General features: G+C 56.5%; 1 protein-coding gene across 3 annotated transcripts in view; it reads left to right on the top strand.

Annotated features, from left to right (window-relative positions):
- Nucleotides 1-18,914, top strand: part of Fxyd6 (FXYD domain containing ion transport regulator 6) — a 31,366-nt gene that overhangs the window by 2,482 nt on the left and 9,970 nt on the right. Inside the window, exons 2-9 of one of the 3 annotated variants that reach the window (XR_006147853.1) lie at nucleotides 10,504-10,566; nucleotides 11,188-11,223; nucleotides 11,350-11,424; nucleotides 11,909-11,945; nucleotides 12,544-12,593; nucleotides 13,014-13,062; nucleotides 14,698-14,784; nucleotides 17,713-17,718. Coding sequence is in view for 2 of the 3 variants with exons in the window: in XM_042682805.1 (XP_042538739.1) it covers nucleotides 10,509-10,566; nucleotides 11,188-11,223; nucleotides 11,350-11,424; nucleotides 11,909-11,945; nucleotides 12,544-12,593; nucleotides 13,014-13,042 (285 nt within the window). In the remaining variant the exon portion in view is untranslated. Of the gene's footprint in view, nucleotides 1-10,503; nucleotides 10,567-11,187; nucleotides 11,224-11,349; nucleotides 11,425-11,908; nucleotides 11,946-12,543; nucleotides 12,594-13,013; nucleotides 13,063-14,697; nucleotides 15,520-17,712; nucleotides 17,719-18,914 lie in introns of those variants that run through there. The other 2 variants (XM_042682806.1, XM_042682805.1) reach the window with 2 other exon arrangements.

Raw genomic sequence — 18,914 nt, 5'->3', positions numbered from 1 at the left:
AACTCTGCTGGTCTGAGTCCAGGGCACCTGATAGCCACTGGCTTACAGATCAGCCTCTCCAAGAGTGCCCTGAGGGAGCAAACTGTTAGCCTAGGCAGTACCCAAGGACAAAGCCTGGAGGCACAGAGGAGCCAAATTCCCGCCCAGCTCCTTGCTGAGCCCCGTGTTTCCCAAGGGCAAATACATTTATCCCTCTAGTGTCCTTTCAGACTGAAATTGGCCCTTGGGTAAAACCTACAAAAGGCCTTGGAAAGTGTACAAGTAACTGTAATCCTCCAGGAACTTAGAGCTCCATCTCCAGCTCTGGTCTGTTCCCTAGGGGTCTCAGTCACGATGTCCCAGCTCCATCTTCCTTTAAATGTGTGTGGACAGTGTAATCTTGAAAGAGATTCCTTTTCTCTCCAGGTCCCAAGTTGTACCCATTGCTTCCCAATTCTGGGCAGGGCTGAGCTGCGGCCACTGGAACCTGTTCCCCTTCCACCCTGGGGCAGGCCGTGTCTGAGTCAGGCAGAGAGGTTTTGCTTCTCTGGGGCAGAGGGAGCTAGCCCCTCCTGGACAGGGCTCCATCGAGTCTGCTCTGCCTGGGCACACAAAAGGGCTGGCTGGCCTCTTTGAAGGATGTGCTCTGGAGGAGCCCAGGCCCAGGCATTTAGTGGGTCTGTGAAGCTCTTGGGGCCCCAGAGGCCTTGGCTGGCTGGAGCCTTTGCAACACAAGCTGCCAGGCAGTGACACACCACACTGGCCTGGCCCTGGCCCTAATGAGAAGCAGGGCGTTCCTGCCGTGGGGGCTCGGACCTGGGAAACATGAATCCACAAAGGGAAACTCTTGTCTCAAAAATACGTGGGGGATCTGGAGCCCAGGATGGGGGATGGGGGTGGGGTCCCCTGGATAGCAGGCTGGGCCTTACTCCAGCTCACATACCTGATTTGGGTGGAGAGAGCAAGGGAGGAGATGTGGGGGAATGACCATGCCCCCCCCCCCTCATGCCCCAGCTACAGGGCAAGCCAGGCCTGTGTTGAGAGACCAGAGGCAAAGTCTCAAATTCATTCTTCTTGCAATATGGCGGCTCCTGTAGGCCGGCTCAAGCCCTCCCTCCCCCTCCCCCCAACCTTCACTAGAGCCCTTGGTGTGGCCTGCCTCTTCATCTCCTTTCTCCAGGAAGTCACTGTACCCCCATCTTCCCTCACAGGAGAGACCCGTCCCCGCATTCACGCCCGTGCACCCACGGGCTCCCTTCCTCTCACACATACATAATCTTCCACACCAGACGTGCGGCTCGCACATTCCCACACACCTCCCCTCCTCGCCTAGCTGCTGTCTTCACCCGTCCTGGTCCCTTCCCTCCCCTCCATCCTCGCAGCCTGGTCCCTGTGCTTGATGGTCTGGAGGCTCAGGTCTGGTCATCTCCAAGTGCCTGGCTTTTCATCGCTGGTGAATGACAGGCGCCTGGACCTGCACTTTAGGCTTTCTGGAATCTGGCTGCAGCTACTGTTTGGGCACCTTCTCTGGGTGCTCAGCCACAGCCCCCAGTTTTCCTGTCCATTCTCCTGCCTGTGGAGCAGAGAATGGTGGCCTAGGGGAGCCACACACACTTGGCTGTGGAACTGGATTCTGCAGCTTTCTAGCGCTGAACTTTTCTAGGCCTCCACTGATTGTCCCATCTGTCAAAAGAACGCGAAGCTTGCGCGGGGAAAGGTGGCAGTGTGGTGCTGAGCACGTAGTAAACGCCAGCCACTGCCATGATGCTAACTTGTCTATCGATGACGTCACGGTTACGTCACCATTCAGGGCTCCTCCCACAAGCTCCATCTGTCAAGTCTGATTCACCACAGACACACCAGCTTTCCTCCTCCCCGTCCCCCGAAGGCCCTGCTCCCGCACAGACATGCTCCCACCCCACTTGTTTCTTTCCAGACAAGGTCTGGTCTCCCCACAGACCCCCTGAGCCCCTGAAGAGCCCTCCTTGTTGCTGGTGGGTGTGGCACCCCTTCCCTCGTTCTCCCTTCCCCCATGGAATGCTCAGAATTCCTGCATCTGGGAAAGGTTTGAGGCCTTAAGTCAATAGTGGCAGGCTGATTCATCTTCCCATTGGGGAATTGACTCAGACGGCAGAAATGAGGAGGGGCTGAGGTGTTTTTTTTTTTTGGGGGGGGGGTGCCTAAGTGCTTCAGAATGCCTAAACTTTGCCAAACAATCCAGGTAGACTGAATTGTAACCTGAAGATATCAGTGTGGAAACATTCATTCATTCATCTATCGGTGTTCATTGACTAGCTGCCTTGCTCAGGTGCTGAACATCTGGAGATGCCTAGAGTGGATTTTTACCCGTAAGGAGGCTAGCTTGCCTGGGAGACACACACACACACACACACACACACACACACATGCACGCATGATGGTATAGCCCCTTGACATTGTGGGAAAAAGAGGCTGAGCGTGGGGAGGGAAGGGAAGGGTCACTGTGTTTGAATATGCCAGATGCAGACACACAGGCTCAGACCATAGCTCTCCTCCTCCCACCCCGTGGTAAGGCAAATATCCTGCTCTGCAGGCCCGCCCCTGGGGGAAGATGGGTATATGCAAAGTCTCAGTAGACTGAAGCCTTCCAGCCAGACCTGAGCCTCTAAGGAACCAAGGAAATGGGACGGTCAGCAGAGAGGGTGTGGGCCTGGCTACAGCCTGGCCCCGTGGTCTGCCTCTGGGCGGCGTGGTGTGGGGCTGGCCTTTAGGCCCCTGCTCTTCTGGCTTCTGTTGAATGGCGCTTTGTCAGCCGGTGTGGGAGGGGGATATGACCTGTCCCTGCCTGGCTGAGTCACACCACCCAGCCTACCAGGACCAGACTGTGCAGTTCTGTGCCCTTCTCCCTCCCATCCGGGCCCTGGAGTGGGACTGAGGCCCCCTGGGGCCAGCAGGTGCCGGGACCCTGCACTGATGGCGGAAGGCTGGGCCGGGCGGGCAGCCGTGCTCTTGGGAGAAGCCCACGTGGGGTCCTGGGCCGGCACTTCCAAGACTGTTGCTTTGGCAGTGACAATGAGGTGACAGGGACCCTGCATCTGCCAGTGGGCCAGCTTGGGGTGGGTGGGGGTGGGGGGCTTCTAGGGAGACTTCTAGAACTCCAGGACTGCGATTGGGAGTTTGTCAGTTGTTTTTCTTCCTGAGGAAGAAGCTTCGTTTCCCTTCTAGGTCAGTTCTTTCCTCCTTTTTTATTTATTTATTTTTTTTTTCTGCCTGTGGCCAAGTTTGGCTTTGACAGAACCAAGTGCTAAAGATAAAGGTTAAAACAACAAGGCCGGCTGTGATAGGGAGCTTGGCTTCTCCCCCTCACCCCCACTACAGTGGCAAGATTGGGGCTCAGCTCCCGAGAAACAGCCAGGAGCCTTGTGGACCCACAGCCGCAGGCCTCCCGAGGTGGGGGTGCCTCTTCATAAATGGGGGAAGTTGGGCAGAATCTCAAACATTGGGCTATTGAGGGGGACCCTATAGGACTGGAGACTCAGGGGCCTCTGGAGAGGCAGTGGCAGTGTCTGGGGGAGGGGGTGTCATTCTCAGCTGCCTTCCAGGCAAGGCTGGGAATTCAGGATGGGATGTCCACAGCCAGCTGGATCGCCCATCCTCACCCTCTGCTCCCCCCCCCCCCCCCGCCCCCGGGCCTCCCCAGGCTTTGAATCCTGTGTCCTCACCAGGATTCCAGGCTAGTCTATTAAACAGAAGAATTGATATTTAATTGTTTATTTGATTGAGGGAACAGGTTGCATTTCCCTCTGGAGGCCACAGGTCCATCCGTGGCCTCTGGTCCAAACCCAAAGCATGTGCTTTAAAAGGCAGCTTTAAAAGGTTGGCTCTTGGCTTTGTGGCAAGGATCTAGAGACGCTCCGGCTGTTACTGAAGCTTCAGACACGTGGGCTGGGCCCTGTGCCAGGAGGTGAGCCCATGCGAAAGTGGCTGGGCGGAGGGAGGGAGGGAGGGAGGGACGGAGGGCTGCTTTTGTTGTTTTCATTGATTTAAAGTTTTTTATGTTGCTTTTCTTTTTCTATTTTTGATTGTGGGGCTTGAACTCTGGGCCTGGGCGCTGTCCCTCAGCTAGCTCTTCAGCTCAAGGCGAGCGCTCTACCACTTGAACCACAGGGCCACTTGCACTTTTCTGAGTGGTTTATTGGAGATAAGAGTCTCCTGGACTTTCCTGCCCGGGCTGACTTTGAACTGCGAACCTCAGATCTCAGCCTCCTGAGTAGCTAGGATGACAGGTGTGAGCCATGGGCACCCACTTACATTGTTTTTCTAAGAACACACTTCCTTTATTCTTTGGTGCCAGTACTAGAGCTTGAACTCAGAACCTAAGTCCTCCCACTTGAATCATACCTCCACAACTGGCTTTTTCCTGGTTAGTTGGAGATAAGAGTCTCTCAGATTTAGGCTGGCTTTGAACCTGCAATCCTCAGATCTCATCTTCCTGAGTAGCTAGCATTACAGGCGTGAGCAACTAGCACCTGGCTTCATTCTTTGTTTTTCTTTTAAAGTTCTCTACAGTGTGGCCACAGTTGAGAATTTGAGTAAACAGGGAAGGGAAGGGAAGGGAAGGGCGTGCTAAGTACCAAGAACAAAATGTACAAAGGCAGGAAGATAGACACACACAGGGCAGAAGGTGGAAAGTGGATGACCTGCTCTGAAAACAAGGGGAGAAACTTCAAGAAGGGTTGAAAAGATATGTCACAAAAGAAAGGCTTGACTTCAAGCTCACCAAAGTACCCATCCATGACAGCTGTGAGTTTGGAAGGACATAAACCCGGTACCCTCAGGGGATGGCATAGGGGATGGGCTATGCCGTCATCAGACTCCAGGATGGAGCAGGGTGAGGCACTTCAAGATGTCTGCTGTTACCACACAGCTGTTACCACACAAGAGGCTGCTACGCAGCCCAGGGGGTGATGGAACCCAAGGACCAAGGCTAGTGGGAGGTGGCCTTCCGTGTGTCCTGGGAGCCAGAGGGGAACCCTGGGAACATGCCCCACCAGACAGAGACCCCGAACCCCCCCCTCATTGTAGCCACTTCGGGGGATGAAGAAAGAGGTGATCCAGGTTATCGGAAGGACAAAGATATCATTCCTTCCAGAATCGTACCTTGTTCCCAGATAACTTCTCTCCTCCACAAAATCCGCCATCTAAATGCGGACACATCTGAGCCTCGTGGAAAACCATCCGATGAAATAACTCGGCCTCACAGAAATGACAGGAGCACAGCATTTCTCGTTCACAGGCAGCATGTGAGGACATTTGAAAGACTCTCTGTGGGACAGTGTTGGTGCTCTAGGCCCCTTGTGAGCCGGGCTGCACAGCTAGGAACCCCTACAGCGGGTCAGGGGCACCACGCAGATTCTGACATAAGTACACTACACCCGAAGCCCAGCACCTGCAGAGAGGCGAGCAGAGGCTGAGATGCAGCAGGCATCCGGGCAGCCCACAGGAGCTGATAGATCCACAGGCCTCTTCCTCCTCCCTGAGAGAGGCCACGGACACCCATCCTGACCTCAGCACCACACACACAGGAGCAGGCATGCCAGAGTTTGAAGAGTTCTGGTTTGGGTTCATCCTGGCCTGGCTAAGACAACTCTAGGCCAAACCCTGCTTGGTGATCAGTTAGGCGCACCTGTGCTGTTTTCAGTCATACCCATACTCCTCTTCCCAGATGTGTGTGTGTGTGTGTGTTGGTACTGGGACTTGAATTCAGGACCTCGCCCTCCTATTTGCTTTTTTTTTACTTAAGGCTATTGCTCTACCACTTGAGCCACATCTCCACTTTAGGGTTTTTTTGGTGGTTAAAGAGCCTCATGGACTTTCCTGCCCAGGCTGCCTTTGAAACCTGATCCTCAGATCTCAGCCTCCTGAGTAGCTAGGATTACCGGTGTGAGTCTCTGGAGCAAGTGGCTGAACCTTCCTGGCCTTCATTTGCCCATCTGTGTGATGGGAACGATCTGATGGATCACGTCTTGGAACTGTTGTAAGGGGTGTCTGAGGTCGTATATGTAAATGGTTTCCAGCAGCACTGGGTGTGGCTAGAGTCATGCCACATAATGGTTATGCATTGCTGGTGCTTTCCATTCCAAAGAACCTTGGCATGTTTTCTTCCCTGACCTTTGTAACCACCGTGGGCAGTGGATGGGGAATGGACTGGCAGATTCTGCACTGCCCACTCATGTTCCTACCCCCGCCCAATCATCTGCATGAGCCTATAGTCTCCTTCCTTTAAAAAAAAAATCACACTCCTGCTGGGTGCCAGTGGCTCATACCTGTCATCCCAGCCACTCAGGAGGCTGAGATCTGAGGATCATGGTTTGAAGCCACCAGAAAACTGGAAAGTGGTGCTGTGGCTCAAAGTGGTAGAACACTAGCCTTGAACAGAAGAGCTCAGGGACAGCGCCCAGGCCGGGAGTTGAAGCTCTTGAATGCACCTGTATAAATGGCTCTCTGTGGGAGGGGATGGAAGGCCGCACTCAGGGTGAGCCGGCAGGCCTCATGCCTTCTGCTGTCTCCCTTGCTCTTGGAGGTATGTGTGCAGCTTGGGTGGTAGAGGCTTGGCCTTTCCTGCATCTTTGCAGGGCTTGTCTCTGCCCAGCAGCTTCAGCCTGCTGGCCTGGGTGGGAGCAAGAAGCAGGGTGGCAGGCTCCCTGGAGGAAGTGGGTCCTCAAAAGGGCCACCTGCAGGTCCTTTGTCCCCAGGGGTTGGGAGTCCTTCCCTGTGATCTAGGGGCTGGCTCCCCACCGGGCGTCTTCCAGTAGCTGCAGGATTACTCTCCAGCCACCCACAGGGAGACAGTCTACAGGTGGAAGTGGGCGGAAGTCTAGAATCTAGCACTCACTGGCTTTCTCTGCCCCAGTTGCTTTTTTTGCGGGGGAGTGGGGCTTGAACTCTGGGCCTGGGTGCTGTCCCTCAGCTCTTCAGCTCAAGGTGAGCGCTCTACTACTTGAGCCACAGCACCACTTCCAGTTTTCTGATAGTTTATTGGAAATAAGAGTCTCACGGACTTTCCTGCCCGGGCTGGCTTTGAACCACGATCTTCAGATCTCAGCCTCCTGAGTAGCTAGGATGACAGGCGTGAGCCACTGGCGCCTGGCTGAGCCTCTGTCTTTCACAAGGAGGTTGTTATTTGCACAGTAGAATGGGTTTCCTGATGCTCCTCACTGCTGCATGGACTCAGAAAGAATCTAGAACGTGGCTGTACCATCCCTTGGCTTCTCTTTCGGAGCAGTTTTTCACCCAGCAATTAAATGAAATTATGTGACTCAGGGTTGGAGAGATAATCACCGGAATAGCGCTTCTGATTGTATGTTCCACGCAGGCCCAGCAGGGACTGGGCAACCAGCGAGGGCTCAAAGAGCGGGAGAACAGGAGAGGAAAATGGACATGGAAATCCCACTGCTGGCCCCGGGTGGCTGTTTACCTGCGCTGAGGCTGATGGGAGTGTGGAGATCAGTGCTTCCTCCTAATGCACTGGTAGAGTGAGCAGATAAAAATGGAACCACTTTCTAAACATAGGATGGGCCGGCCACTGGTGGCTCACGCCTGTCATCCTAGCTACTCAGGAGGCTGAGATCTGAGGATTAGGGATTGAAGCCAGTCCAAGCAGGAAAGTCTCTGAGGCTCTTAATCTTTAATTAACCACCAAAAAGCTGGAAGTGGGGCTCCGGCTCAAGTGGTAGAGAATTAGCTTAAGGATAGCGCCCAGCCCCTGAGTTCAAACCCTAGGGCTAGCACTAAAATAAAACATAGGATGGTCCAAACCATCCAAGGAAGTGGGGAACTGGGGAACACAGGCTCAGGAGCCCCACTCCCACGGTGATAACTTCTCAGAGGCCCTGCCCTGCCAGACTGGCCCCAGGGAGCCTAGGTAATGGCCCAGGGCCTCAATGCAGGGTTTTCTTTTTATACTGGTACTGGGGCTTGAACTCAGGGCTTGATGCACTCCCTTAGCTTTTTTGCTCAAGACTGGTACTCTTACTACTGTGCCACCATGTTCAGCTTTTTGGTGGTTAACTGGAGATAAGAGTCTCACAGACTTTCCTATCTGCTCTGCCTTTGAACTACAGTCCTCAGCTCTCGGCCTCCAGGGGTAGTGAGGATTATTACAAGTGTGAGCCTGGGCATTCATCTCAGTGTAGTTCTCACAGTAACTTGGAATCTTGTGGAATGTTAGGGAGCCTGACCCCCCCTCTCCCAGTCCCACCCGGCTAGGCCCATCTGGTCCTTTATTCCGGCATTCTTGCATCTTCTCCTCCCTGTAGTCCATAAACAGGGACTGGGAGATAATGTTTACCACCTCCCCTCTCACCCTGCCAGTCCCAGGCCATCCTGCTTCCCCCTGGGAGGAGGAAGAGAGGAATGTAGGGAGTGTGGGGGAGTATGGAGGGCCATGGCAAGGATAGTTCCCTCATGGAGCAGTGAGACAAAGACATCTGTGTCCCTGCAGAGGCTCTGTGTCTGTTCTTGGCCACTGGACACAGGGACAGTGCCAGCTGTGCCACCATTGGGATTTTCATAGCATGTTGAGGGGCCACGAGGCACTGGGGGAGAACTGGGGTGAGGAATGGGCTGGTGTTGTCCAGGGTCCAGGAGCGGCTCGAAGATGGGGACCAGGCCACGTTTTAAAACTCTCTGGCAGCATTTCTTTCAGTACGCTGTAACTTGATCAGAAATGTTTTCTTTAGAGCACAAAGACAGGTCTGAACTCTTTCGCTTGGCATTCAGCGTCCTCCACAGTCAGAACAAAAAACAATACAGAAGCCCCAGACTAAAGGCCCATGCCACCAAGCCAGCCCCGGATCCTGCCATGCAAATCGAGCCGAAGCAGGGTTGTTCCTGCTGGAATGTCCAGTGGACATCAGTCTGTCCTGATGCCAGGAAGCCTTGAGCCCAGCAAGGCTGGGATGCCAACCTCTCGATGTGGTTGTGCTGCCCCCCCTGGTGGCCGAGATGTGAAGGGCAATGAGACCGCCAGCTCTGGGAGTCAGACCTCCACCCAGGTGTCCAGCCGTTCAATCTCACCTGCATGGAAGCCAGAAAACGGCCTCGAGCACTTCTGCTCCGGGCTTCTTTCCCTCCTCCTCTGGCTTTGTGCTACTTGGGAGTCTGGAGTGTGTCCAAGGGACTCTGTCTCTGGGTGGGATGGCTTCCTTTGCCCAGATGGTCCATCTCCCAACAGGACCTGGTACTGTACACTGACTCTTAGAAGCCTGTCTCTACAACCTGTTTAGCCCTGTTGCTATTTGGGAAGATGATGAGTGAAAGTCTCTGAGGAGGGCTGACTATTTTTTTTGCTGGTTGTGGGGCCTGAACTGTGGGCCTGGGCGCTGTCCCTCAGCTCTTCAGCTCAAGGCTAGCGCTCTACCGCTTGAGCCACAGCACCACCTGCTGCTTTTTCTGCTTATGTGGTGCTGAGGACTCAAACCCAGTGCATGCAAGGCAAGCGCTCTACCACGGAGCCACCTTCCCAGCCCAAGGGCTGACTTTTGCACTTACTTCTTTTCTCTTCCTTTCTTTTTTCCTCCCTCCCTCCCTCCCTCCTTTCTTTCCTTCCTTCCTTCTTTTTGTCTGAGACAGAAATAACTTGAACTTGTTATCAGATGCTTTTGCTCATTGGCTAGTGCTTTGCCACCTGAGCCATGCCACCAATCCCCTAATTTTTGCATTCCAAAGATGAAGCATGTCAGTTTACCAGGGCCCAGCTAGTTTGGCTGGATTATAAGGGTGCTTTTTTTTTTACTTGTCTCAGTACTGGGTTTTATTTTTTAATTTTTTTTTGGGGGGGGGTCCAGTCATGGGGCCTGAACTCTGGGCCTGGGCACTGTCCCTCAGCTCTTCAGCTCAAAGCTAGCGCTCTATCATTTGAGCCACAGCGCCACTTCTGGCTTTTTTTTCTTTTTGCTTATGTGGTGCTGAGGAATCGAACCCAGGTTTCATGCATGCAAGGCAAGCGCTCTACCACTGAGCCACCTTCCCAGCCCCAGTACTGGGTTTTAAACTCAGGGCCTCATACTTGCTAGACAGTTGTTTGACCACTTGAGCCATGCCTCCAGCCTGAGATGTTAGTTGACTGCCCTCTCTGATATGAAACAGGACTTTTGAGGGGGTGTTGGCTGTGGGAGCCAGGCCAGGAAGTCCCTGCCTTAATGACCTGGAGGTGGCCACAGTACACAGGGAGGCCATCTCCGGGGTCCTTAGGATTTTGTGGCCTTGGCCCTGGGGTTCCCTCTGGGAGTATCATTCAGTTTATGCCCCATGACATGGGTCAGGTGTCAAGTCTGCTACTTGTTCTAATTAGTTGTATTAATTGGAGTAATGCTTGCAGGGCTCTGGCCTCCGAGGAAGGTCTACAGCTTTGGTTTCCCCTCAAATCCTCAGCTCCCAGAGTGAAGCTGGGCATTGATGTGCTCCGGCTCAGGCATCGGATGGTTGGGGTTGGTGCGGTGTGGAGCTGCGCAGGGTGTAACGTCTCCCTCCTTCTGTCCCCAGACGCCATGGAGTTGGTGTTGATTTTTCTCTGCGGCCTGCTGGCCCCCACTGTCCTGGCCAGTGGTAAGAGCCGAGCCCCTGCCAAGATGGCGGAAAGGTCTGGCCCTTCGGGGACCCTATAGATCAAGGCTGGCAGGTGCTCCTTCCTTCAGTTAACAAAGTTCTAGAAAGTGACAGCTGTCTACCAACTCTAATCCAGCCTGCCTACCTCTCCCTACAGGAGTCTAGCTGCGTCGACTAAAGACTCCTCAGCACTTGTGGTCTTTTGGACTGAACCTCAGCGTCTAGACCATAATAACCCAGCACTGGTGTTTTGCCAGTCGTGAGGCCTTCTTGGGTCTCAGTTTCCCTCCCTGTCACAAGAGATGCTAAATCCTGGGAGGGGGGTGGGGGGTGATAATGCAAGACCAAGAAGGGGCCACGAATATGGGTGCTCCATGCATGGGGCTGCAGACTTTGCCTGCTCTCAGTTCTCAGGCCCCGCCCTCAGTTCCCAGGTCCCGCCCTCAGTTCCCAGGCCCCGCCCTCAGTTCCCAGGCCCCGCCCTTCCATACATCCCCAGTGTCTCACCTTCAAGCAACTCTTCGTGGAGAACCAAGACCTGGGAGGTGGTGGTGGGGGGGGGGGGGGGAATAATCCCTGCATGCACCTCTGCCTCTCCACAATGTCTCTTTACTTTTGCAGCAGCTGAGGAGAAAGAAAAGGATCCTTTTCATTATGGTGAGTGGCCTCAGCAAGTCGGGGTGCAGGAGACGGAGAGCGAGGTGCAGCGCTATCCCGAGAGGGATGTCCACAACCCCCCTGGCCCTGCCCCGCCTTCATCTCTGGCCCCGCTTCCTTTGGCAGACTACCAGACCCTGAGGATCGGCGGACTGGTGTTTGCTGTGATCCTGTTCTCCGTTGGGATTCTCCTGATCCTCAGTGAGTGGGTTTGTTCCTTGCTGTCTGTGGCGGCCGAGCGGGTGGGGTAGAGGAAGCCTGGCCTCTGTCCCCCATCTTTCCTCCAGGACCTGGTGCAGGGTGGGGTAGAAAGTACATGCTCAGTAAACAGTGACATGCGCTCAAAGGAAATGTGGGTGAACGAGTGGACGGGAGGGGGCGGGGCAGCGCGGCTCCCCCAGGGCCATGAGGAGGGGACAGGCCCTGTCCCCAGAGGGCCGAGGAGGGGGTGTGTCCCCACACTAGCCGAGTCTGCACAGGGCACCAGGCCCTGTGGTGCTGGGCCATCCTAGCCGTTGAATTCTGGGTAGACAAACCCTCCTCTACCTACGGATGCTGCAGACAGGGGAGTACTGTTCGGTGTGACATAGTCCTTCACCCTGCACGGACACTGGGGCCAGGCCAGGAGCGGGACCTTGAACTCACACCGGGACCAGAACCTTCCATGGTTTCTTTTCCTTTCCAGGTCGCAGGTGCAAATGCAGTTTCAATCAGAAGCCCCGGTAAGGAAGACAGGGCTGGGAAGGCCTGGGAACCCAGGAGCGTTCTCTTGGAGACTTGTCCCAGAGAGACAAAGAGAGGAAGGAAGGGGGGGTGGGGGAGGGAGGGAAAGAGGGCATTGAGTGTTAGGTGAGGGTTGAGTGTGAACTTGAGGATTGCTCTCAACTTCAGGGTGAAGGAGGGGGCCAGCCTCTCTGTTGATTGGGGGGGGGATGGGCAAGAAGGTTCTGGAACCTTGTTTGGAGGCTGGGCTGGGAGAGGGGAAACAGATGGCCTCATGGCCTTTCCAGTCCCTTGCTCCAAGACTGGGCTCTTGGAGCAAAGTAGATGCTTCGTATCCCCCTGCTGGACATCATGTCCCACCCTCCTGTCCCTCACGGTGGCCAGGGCTGGCTCTGGACCTTGGATTCTCTTGGGAGCCAACCAGGAAAGGGGGGCTGCGAGTTCCCTCTGACTCCCCTGTGGCCCCGACTTGTCCTTGGACCCTGCATGCCGTGGTCAGAGGGTTGGATGCTGGGTGGCCGTGCCCCAGCAAGCAGTGCAGCCTGCCTGGGTTTGCCCTGGAGCCGCCCTGACCCCGCCGCGTCTGCTCCCTGGCAGGGTACCGGGAGACGAGGAGGCCCAGGTGGAGAATCTCATCACCACTAACGGTACCTGTCTGCTCGGATGGGACGGGCATGGGGGGGGCGTTGGCCCAGGGCGGGGCTGTTGTGTGCCGCCCCAATAGGGGGGGGAGGGCCCCCCCAGAGCTGCACGGGTGCCACCCCTCATGTGCTCCAAGCAGGCTAGTGACAGTCACAGACCCCCATCTGGCATCACTCAGCCCTGCCAGGTTGGCACCATGTGAGCAAGTTCGTGTGATCCCGGGGTAGCAGGGTGAGGCTCTGTGCCACATCTGTGCCATTGGAACTCGCAGGCAGGCGTGGCTGCTTCTTGGGGTGCCCGGGGGTGAGGGCTCCCATGCAACACCCCCATGTCTTCGTTGTTTTTGCCGTTTAACAAAGCAGGTGATGATACAATACATCCGGGTCAGTGTCACCCCTTTCAACACCATCTGCCTTTCTTTCCAGCCGCTGAGCCCCAGAAGGCGGAGAACTGAGTGCAGCCTCCAGCAGGAAGGTGAGCCGCTCCGGCCTGACCCTCCTGGGGCCCCATCTGTCCTCACCCGGCCCGGGGTGGCAGGTGGATTTTCCATGGGGCTTCGGGTCTGAGATGCGCTGAGGAGCCTCCCCTCAGGGTCCCCCCGAAAGAACCATCCAGTCCTGAGACCCCCCATCTTGCACCTGGGCACAAGCATTGGGAGCCAGGGCTCTGCTCAGCCCTGAGCTCAAGGAGCTCCCCGACAACTGGGAGAGAGGTGGCGAGACACCCCAAATGCACAAGGGCATGAGGACAATGACCCCGAGTGACTGATCACAAAGTACTTTATGGTTTCTTTTTAAGAACCTTTTATTACAGAACTTTAGGGGTCTACTCGAAAGTAGATAGTACGTGACCCGGCCCCCCCCGCCCCCCCCCCCCCCCGCCCATGGTGGTATTATCAGTCCTCAGCATCTGTGGGCACTGCGTGTGCATGCGTGTGCATGTGTGTATGCATGTGCGTGTTTGCACATGTGTGTGTCCTTTGCACCTCTCGCTGTAGGGGGCGCTAGAGTGCACGGTGACTAGTCCCTGCTTTCCAGTCTTTAGGTGCCATGTTTAACTTGATCTTAAATTGTAATGAAGAGAGATTTCTCTCTCACTGAGGCTTTGGGGATCCTGGCAGTGTGTGTGTCTGTGGCACTGACTTCCTTGTTAAGAGCTTGTGCACACTCATGACAGCCCAGCAGGCGGGAACTCGGGAACTGAGCACGACTGGCTCATGTCTGTAATCCTAGCTACTCTGGAGGCTCAGATCTGAGGATCAAAGTTCAAAGCCAGCCCTGGAAAGAAAGTCTGAGAGACTCTTATCTTCAATAAACTACTCAGAAAAAGCTGGAAGTGGCATTGTGGCTCAAGTGGTAGAGCACTAGCCTTGAGCACAGAGAGGCTCAGGGACAGAGCTCAGGCTCTGAGTTCAAGCTCTAGGACTAGGGGGGAAAAATGCCAAGGGACAGCACCCAAGCCCTGAATTCAAGCTCTGGTACCAGCACCAAAAATTAAACAACTTCTGAGCCAGGCACCGGTGGGTTACGCCCGTAATCCTAGCTACTTGGGAGGCTGAGATCTGAGGATCAGGGCTCAAAGCCAGCCTGGGAAGAAAAGTCTGTAAGACTCTTAATCTCCAGTAAACCACTAGAGAACCAGAAGTGGTGCTGTGGCTCAAGCAGTAGAGCGCTCGCCTTGAGCTGAAGAGCTGAGGGACAGCGCCCAGGCCCAGAGTTCAAGACCCACTACCCACCCCCCATCTCCCCCCACACACAAAAAACAACCTCTGCCCCCCTCAATCCATGGCCAAGTACAGTAGTGCACGCCTGTCATTCCTAGCCACACAGGGAAGCTCCAATAGTAGGATCACAGCCAGGCTGAACTGAGCGAAGAGTGGCCAGAGGTTGGCTCAAGCTGTGGAGGACCTGCCTTGCGAGTGAGGGCCTTGAGTTCAATTCCCAGTAGCACAGAAATAAAACAACAGGTCTTTCTCCTAAGGGACGGCTTTGTGAATAACTAATGGGTATTTCAGGGGCAAAGAGGCTGCGCTGTGGGCAGGACGAGGAGCAGGCCAGGACACAGAGCAGGGTCCGAATCGTATTTTAATTGAAATCCTCTCCTCCCCAGCCTCCAGAGCCTGCGGCCAGCCATCTGGAGAAGAGCTGTGTGTCCCCCGTGCCTCTCCCGTCCCCGCCCAGCCTGCTCACCCCGTGCGTGTCTGTGTTCCTCCCTGTGTCTGCTGTCTGTGGTCTTTGTGGCTACGTGTTTGTGGGTGGTTTTGTATTCGTGGACCGTGCCGCCCCCCCCCCCCGCCCCCCGTCCTCCGGGCAGGAGCTACGCCATGCCGCCATCAGCTTCTCCTGTGAATTTAGGGGTGAGGGCAGCCTCCCCACTCCACTGTGACCCAAGTCTGTTCAGAAGGTCTCTTAGCAATTGGAGATTCCACGCAGGTGCTAGTGAGCTCAGCCTTACGGTTAGGCAGGCTGTTAGGTTTGGCTGTGGTCGTTTTTCCTCTTGGGGCTCCCTCTGTACACCCCTCTAATGCCCTGGCTCTTTGGGGAGCACCCAGAGATTTCTGTAGTCCAGGGCCTCCCAGCCCCTTTCCTATCTTCTGAGCAATAACTCTGGAGCTCCGCTACCCTGTCTGGACTTAGAGGGCGGGGCAGCGGGGAGAGGAGGAGGGTTGTGGTCAGCCCCCACCGCCTCTCTCTCTGCATGGCAGCGCGGTGGGAGCCAGGGAGGTGGCGTGGGCTGTAGCAGAACCCCACGGCGCACCTCGGCAGCCCTGGCCAAGAGAGAAGGTCATGGTTAGAAACTCAAACCAGATCCCACCCCAGCCTTCCTCTGTGTTCCTGTGGAAATGAACCCACCCGGGAGAGACCACTCTTCTGTCTTGTGACCCACCCTTCTGACACCAGAAAACAAATAAAGCCTCATGGTTCCCAAGTGGCTGCTGGTTTTTGCGTCTCCCATCTCTTACCCTGCCCCCCCCCCCCAGTAAAGACCTCTACAAGCCAAGGACTTGGTACTGTGCTTCAACCACTGCAATGCAAAGGGTGCTGGCCTTGGTCCTAAAGAGGAAGATCAATGGCCGCTATGGAGGTGTGTGGCGATTTGGGGGTCTCCTCACACAGGTGGCCCCTGCCCTGGTCCCCCCCCAACCCCAGGGCACCAGGCTCAGGCCCCTCCTGCCTGTGGGTCCGGTAGGTTCCATCTGGCTCAGGTCCGGCCCCCTCCCCTGGGGACCTGGGAAGGGGCTGTGGGTGCACCCCCTGCCCCCGCACGCTGTGCTCAGAGCTCTTACCCTGTCCTCTCCATACCCCCTCCGGGAAGCCGTCCTGGATTCAGGGCAGTGAGCTCGTTTTCTGTGACCCCAGAGTTGTCACCTCTTGTGTTTCTTGCAGGTTGCACACTAGCACTTGCCAAAGTTGTTCTTGGAAGAGAAACAGAGGCGCAGGGTGAGACATAGCCAAGTGGCAGGGACAGAAGGGGGCAGTGCCAGCCAAGGCACACCCCAAGGTCACCGGGTGAAGGGAGGGCTTCCTGGGCCCTGGGGAGCTCTCCGGCTGGGTCTGGTTTGCCCCACCGAGTCCCTGGCCGCTCTGCCCGTTCTGGGACCCTGGCAAAGCAAGGTCAAGGTCAGCTGTGTGTGCCTGGGCAGGGGCGGAGCTTCAGGAGGGCCGCGCCCCTCGCTTGTTAGCATGATTCACAGCCATCCCTGCCAGGCTCCGGGGGGCCGAACCGGTCAGCTCAAGCCAACCCCAGCCCTGCGGCTGGCAGCGCAGCGGTGGGCACCTGCCAGGGTGTGGCGGGGAGGGCATCCGATGTCCTGAGGGTTCCGGGTGGGGGACGTTCCCCCCACTGAACTCGTGATCACCCAGCCCTGTGACTTCCACAGACCCCAGCCTCGCCATCCTGGCCTTCCTGCCTCACCAAGTCCTTCCTGCTGCTAGCCTGAGGCTAGCCGTGATCCCAGGTCCACAGAAGCCCAGGGTCCCCAATGGACGCACCACGGGGGCTTCTGGGGTGGGGGTGGGGCTCTTCCCCGGGGCCCCAATGCAGACATCCTGTCCTCTGCACCCATCTAGGCCCTTCTACCTGGCCGGCCTGGGTTCAAGTTCTGACTTGTCCACAATCATCTGCAGTTTCCACCCTCGGTAAAATAGGGGTCATACAGCCCGCCTGGCTGGGGGGCGGGGGGGCAGCTTTGGAGCCCCTCAGCGTGTGAGATGGACGGGCAGACACCATGCTCCAAGAGGGAAGGGCGGCGCGGTGAGGGTGGGCTGGTCCCAGAGGTCTTCCTGGAGGCGGTGGTCCAAAGCCCGGGACTGAGGTGGCAGCTGAGAAACAGCCAAGCTCCACACACAAGCCAAGAACGTAGCCGTGGCCGGGTGTTGGCCGTGGGGGTGGGGGTGGGGTGGAATGGCCTTGTCCTTGTCGCCAGCTGGTGACCTTGAGTCTCAGAGCACAGTGCTCTTGTGCCCCGCAGCTCAGGCCATCTTGAAGCCGACACTTAAGGAATGGACCCCCAGGGGTCCCCCTCCTCCCAGCAGCTCCCTATAAGACCCCAGGGACCTGTTTCTGCGGCCACAGCAGGAGCCGGGAGCCGGTGCTCCTTGGGGCGCAGGGTACCAGCCCCCCTCCCTGCAGTGGGCCAGGAGTGGGGTGCTAGGGAATTTCTCCTTGAAGCCCCTGCCCAGCTGCTGGGCCGAGACCAGGAGGAACTAACCGGCAGCCCCCCCAGAGCCCAGGCTGGCAGAGCGTATGTTGGGGCTGATAAAGGTCAGCCGACTGGCCGCCCCAGGTCCCCCTGATCCTGGAGGTGCAGCCGGGGTGTCCTCTGTTCCCCACCCCACGGGGGGGGGTGCAATTTCAGAGGCCTCGGGGCTGAGCCAAGCAAAGGATTGCAGTGAGTAGCCTGGTCTCTTACGGGCTCAACTGAGAGTGGGAGAATGACACCGCCATGTTCTAGAACCTTCTTTGGCCAAGGACTGTTACCTGCAGTAGCAGCAGCTCTTCCTGCAGCAGTCCTGCCTGTAGGTAGGTGTTCCTGTCCCACTGTGCACAGAAGGGTCCTCCTCTCTCTCTCTCTCCCCCTCTCCCCGCCCCCCTGCCTAGAAGGCTGGTGATCTTTCTGGACAGCCCAGTGTGCTGCCCACACCCTCTGTCTATCCTGGGGGTGTGGAGGAAGGTGCCTGGTACTGCAACTCTGTGTTAGAGATGAGGTCCCTCAGCTGAGCTCTCAGCCGACAGCCAACTCTCCTGCCCCAGACCTTCCTTCCCCGGGCTCCTGCAGCCTGCAGAGAAGGGTCAAAGACACAAAGGGTTTTTCGTGAGTGGTCCAACCCTCAGGGGCCCCCCAAGCAGATACACACATGGGGGCGGTGGGCAACTTTCAGGGAAACGTGGGCTAGGGGCCAAAGGGGCTGGGGACTCTCTGCGGGGGCTTCTGATGTCTTAGGGAAAGGTTCCTTGTCCCCAGAGCCAGCTAGGACGGGATGATGGCCTCGGCAGCCGGCGGAGGGCGGAGGGCGGAGGGCGGAGGGCATGAGAAAGGCTTGGACAGGAACAAGGTGGAAAGGCAGGATCTCGGCAACTCTTATCCAATGTGCGTGCATCAGGGCTTCAGGGGGCTGAGAGGGGTGTGAATAGGAGGGAGGGGATGCCTCAGGAAGGCTCCTGGGGGAGCTGTTGGCAAGGTGGGGTGCTGGCCCAGTTACCTGTGGCCTGGAAGGAGGGCGGGCTACCTTAGGCAAGCTCCAGTTCTGATGTCATCTTTCTGCGACTGGTTCATTCATCTCACAAGACCGAAGGTCTACTCCGAGCCATCCCAGGCCGGAGGGTCCAGGACTGGACCAACACGGTGGTCCTGGACCTCTTGGAGCAATCCTTTTGGATAAGAGGAAAACAAACAGGTTAAGGAAAGCACAGAATGTGTCAGCTGGTGCTGCGGAGAAAAAGGGAAGCCAAGAAGGGGGTTGGCGTGTCCCAGGGGGTGATGTGAAAGTTTTAGACCGGGGTACTGAGAAGGGTCTTCCGAGTCAGACCGAGGAGGAGAGCCCTGACAGCAATATGTGTCCAGCTGGGAGCTGAACACATCGTTCCAGGCCTCAGGAAAAAGAGCAGCCTGTGCAAAGATCCTGAGGCAGGAGTGAGCTCTGGAATTAGCAGCCCATCAGGTGACCAGTACGGTTGGAACAGTGACTCGTGGGGAATTCAGGAACACAAAGTCAGGGGGTGAGCACAAGGCTCTTCAGGTGAGATGCCTGCGCCAGGTCACTTCAAAGTCCCAGGTGGCCCCGACACTGGGCACCTCGACTTTTCCACGGACCCGGCTCGGGGAA

The sequence above is a fragment of the Dipodomys spectabilis genome, unplaced genomic scaffold (assembly GCF_019054845.1).
Source record: "Dipodomys spectabilis isolate Male_0828 unplaced genomic scaffold, ASM1905484v1 ptg000076l, whole genome shotgun sequence".
Lineage (NCBI taxonomy): Eukaryota > Metazoa > Chordata > Mammalia > Rodentia > Heteromyidae > Dipodomys > Dipodomys spectabilis.
This window is presented reverse-complemented; position numbering and strand designations above follow the sequence as displayed.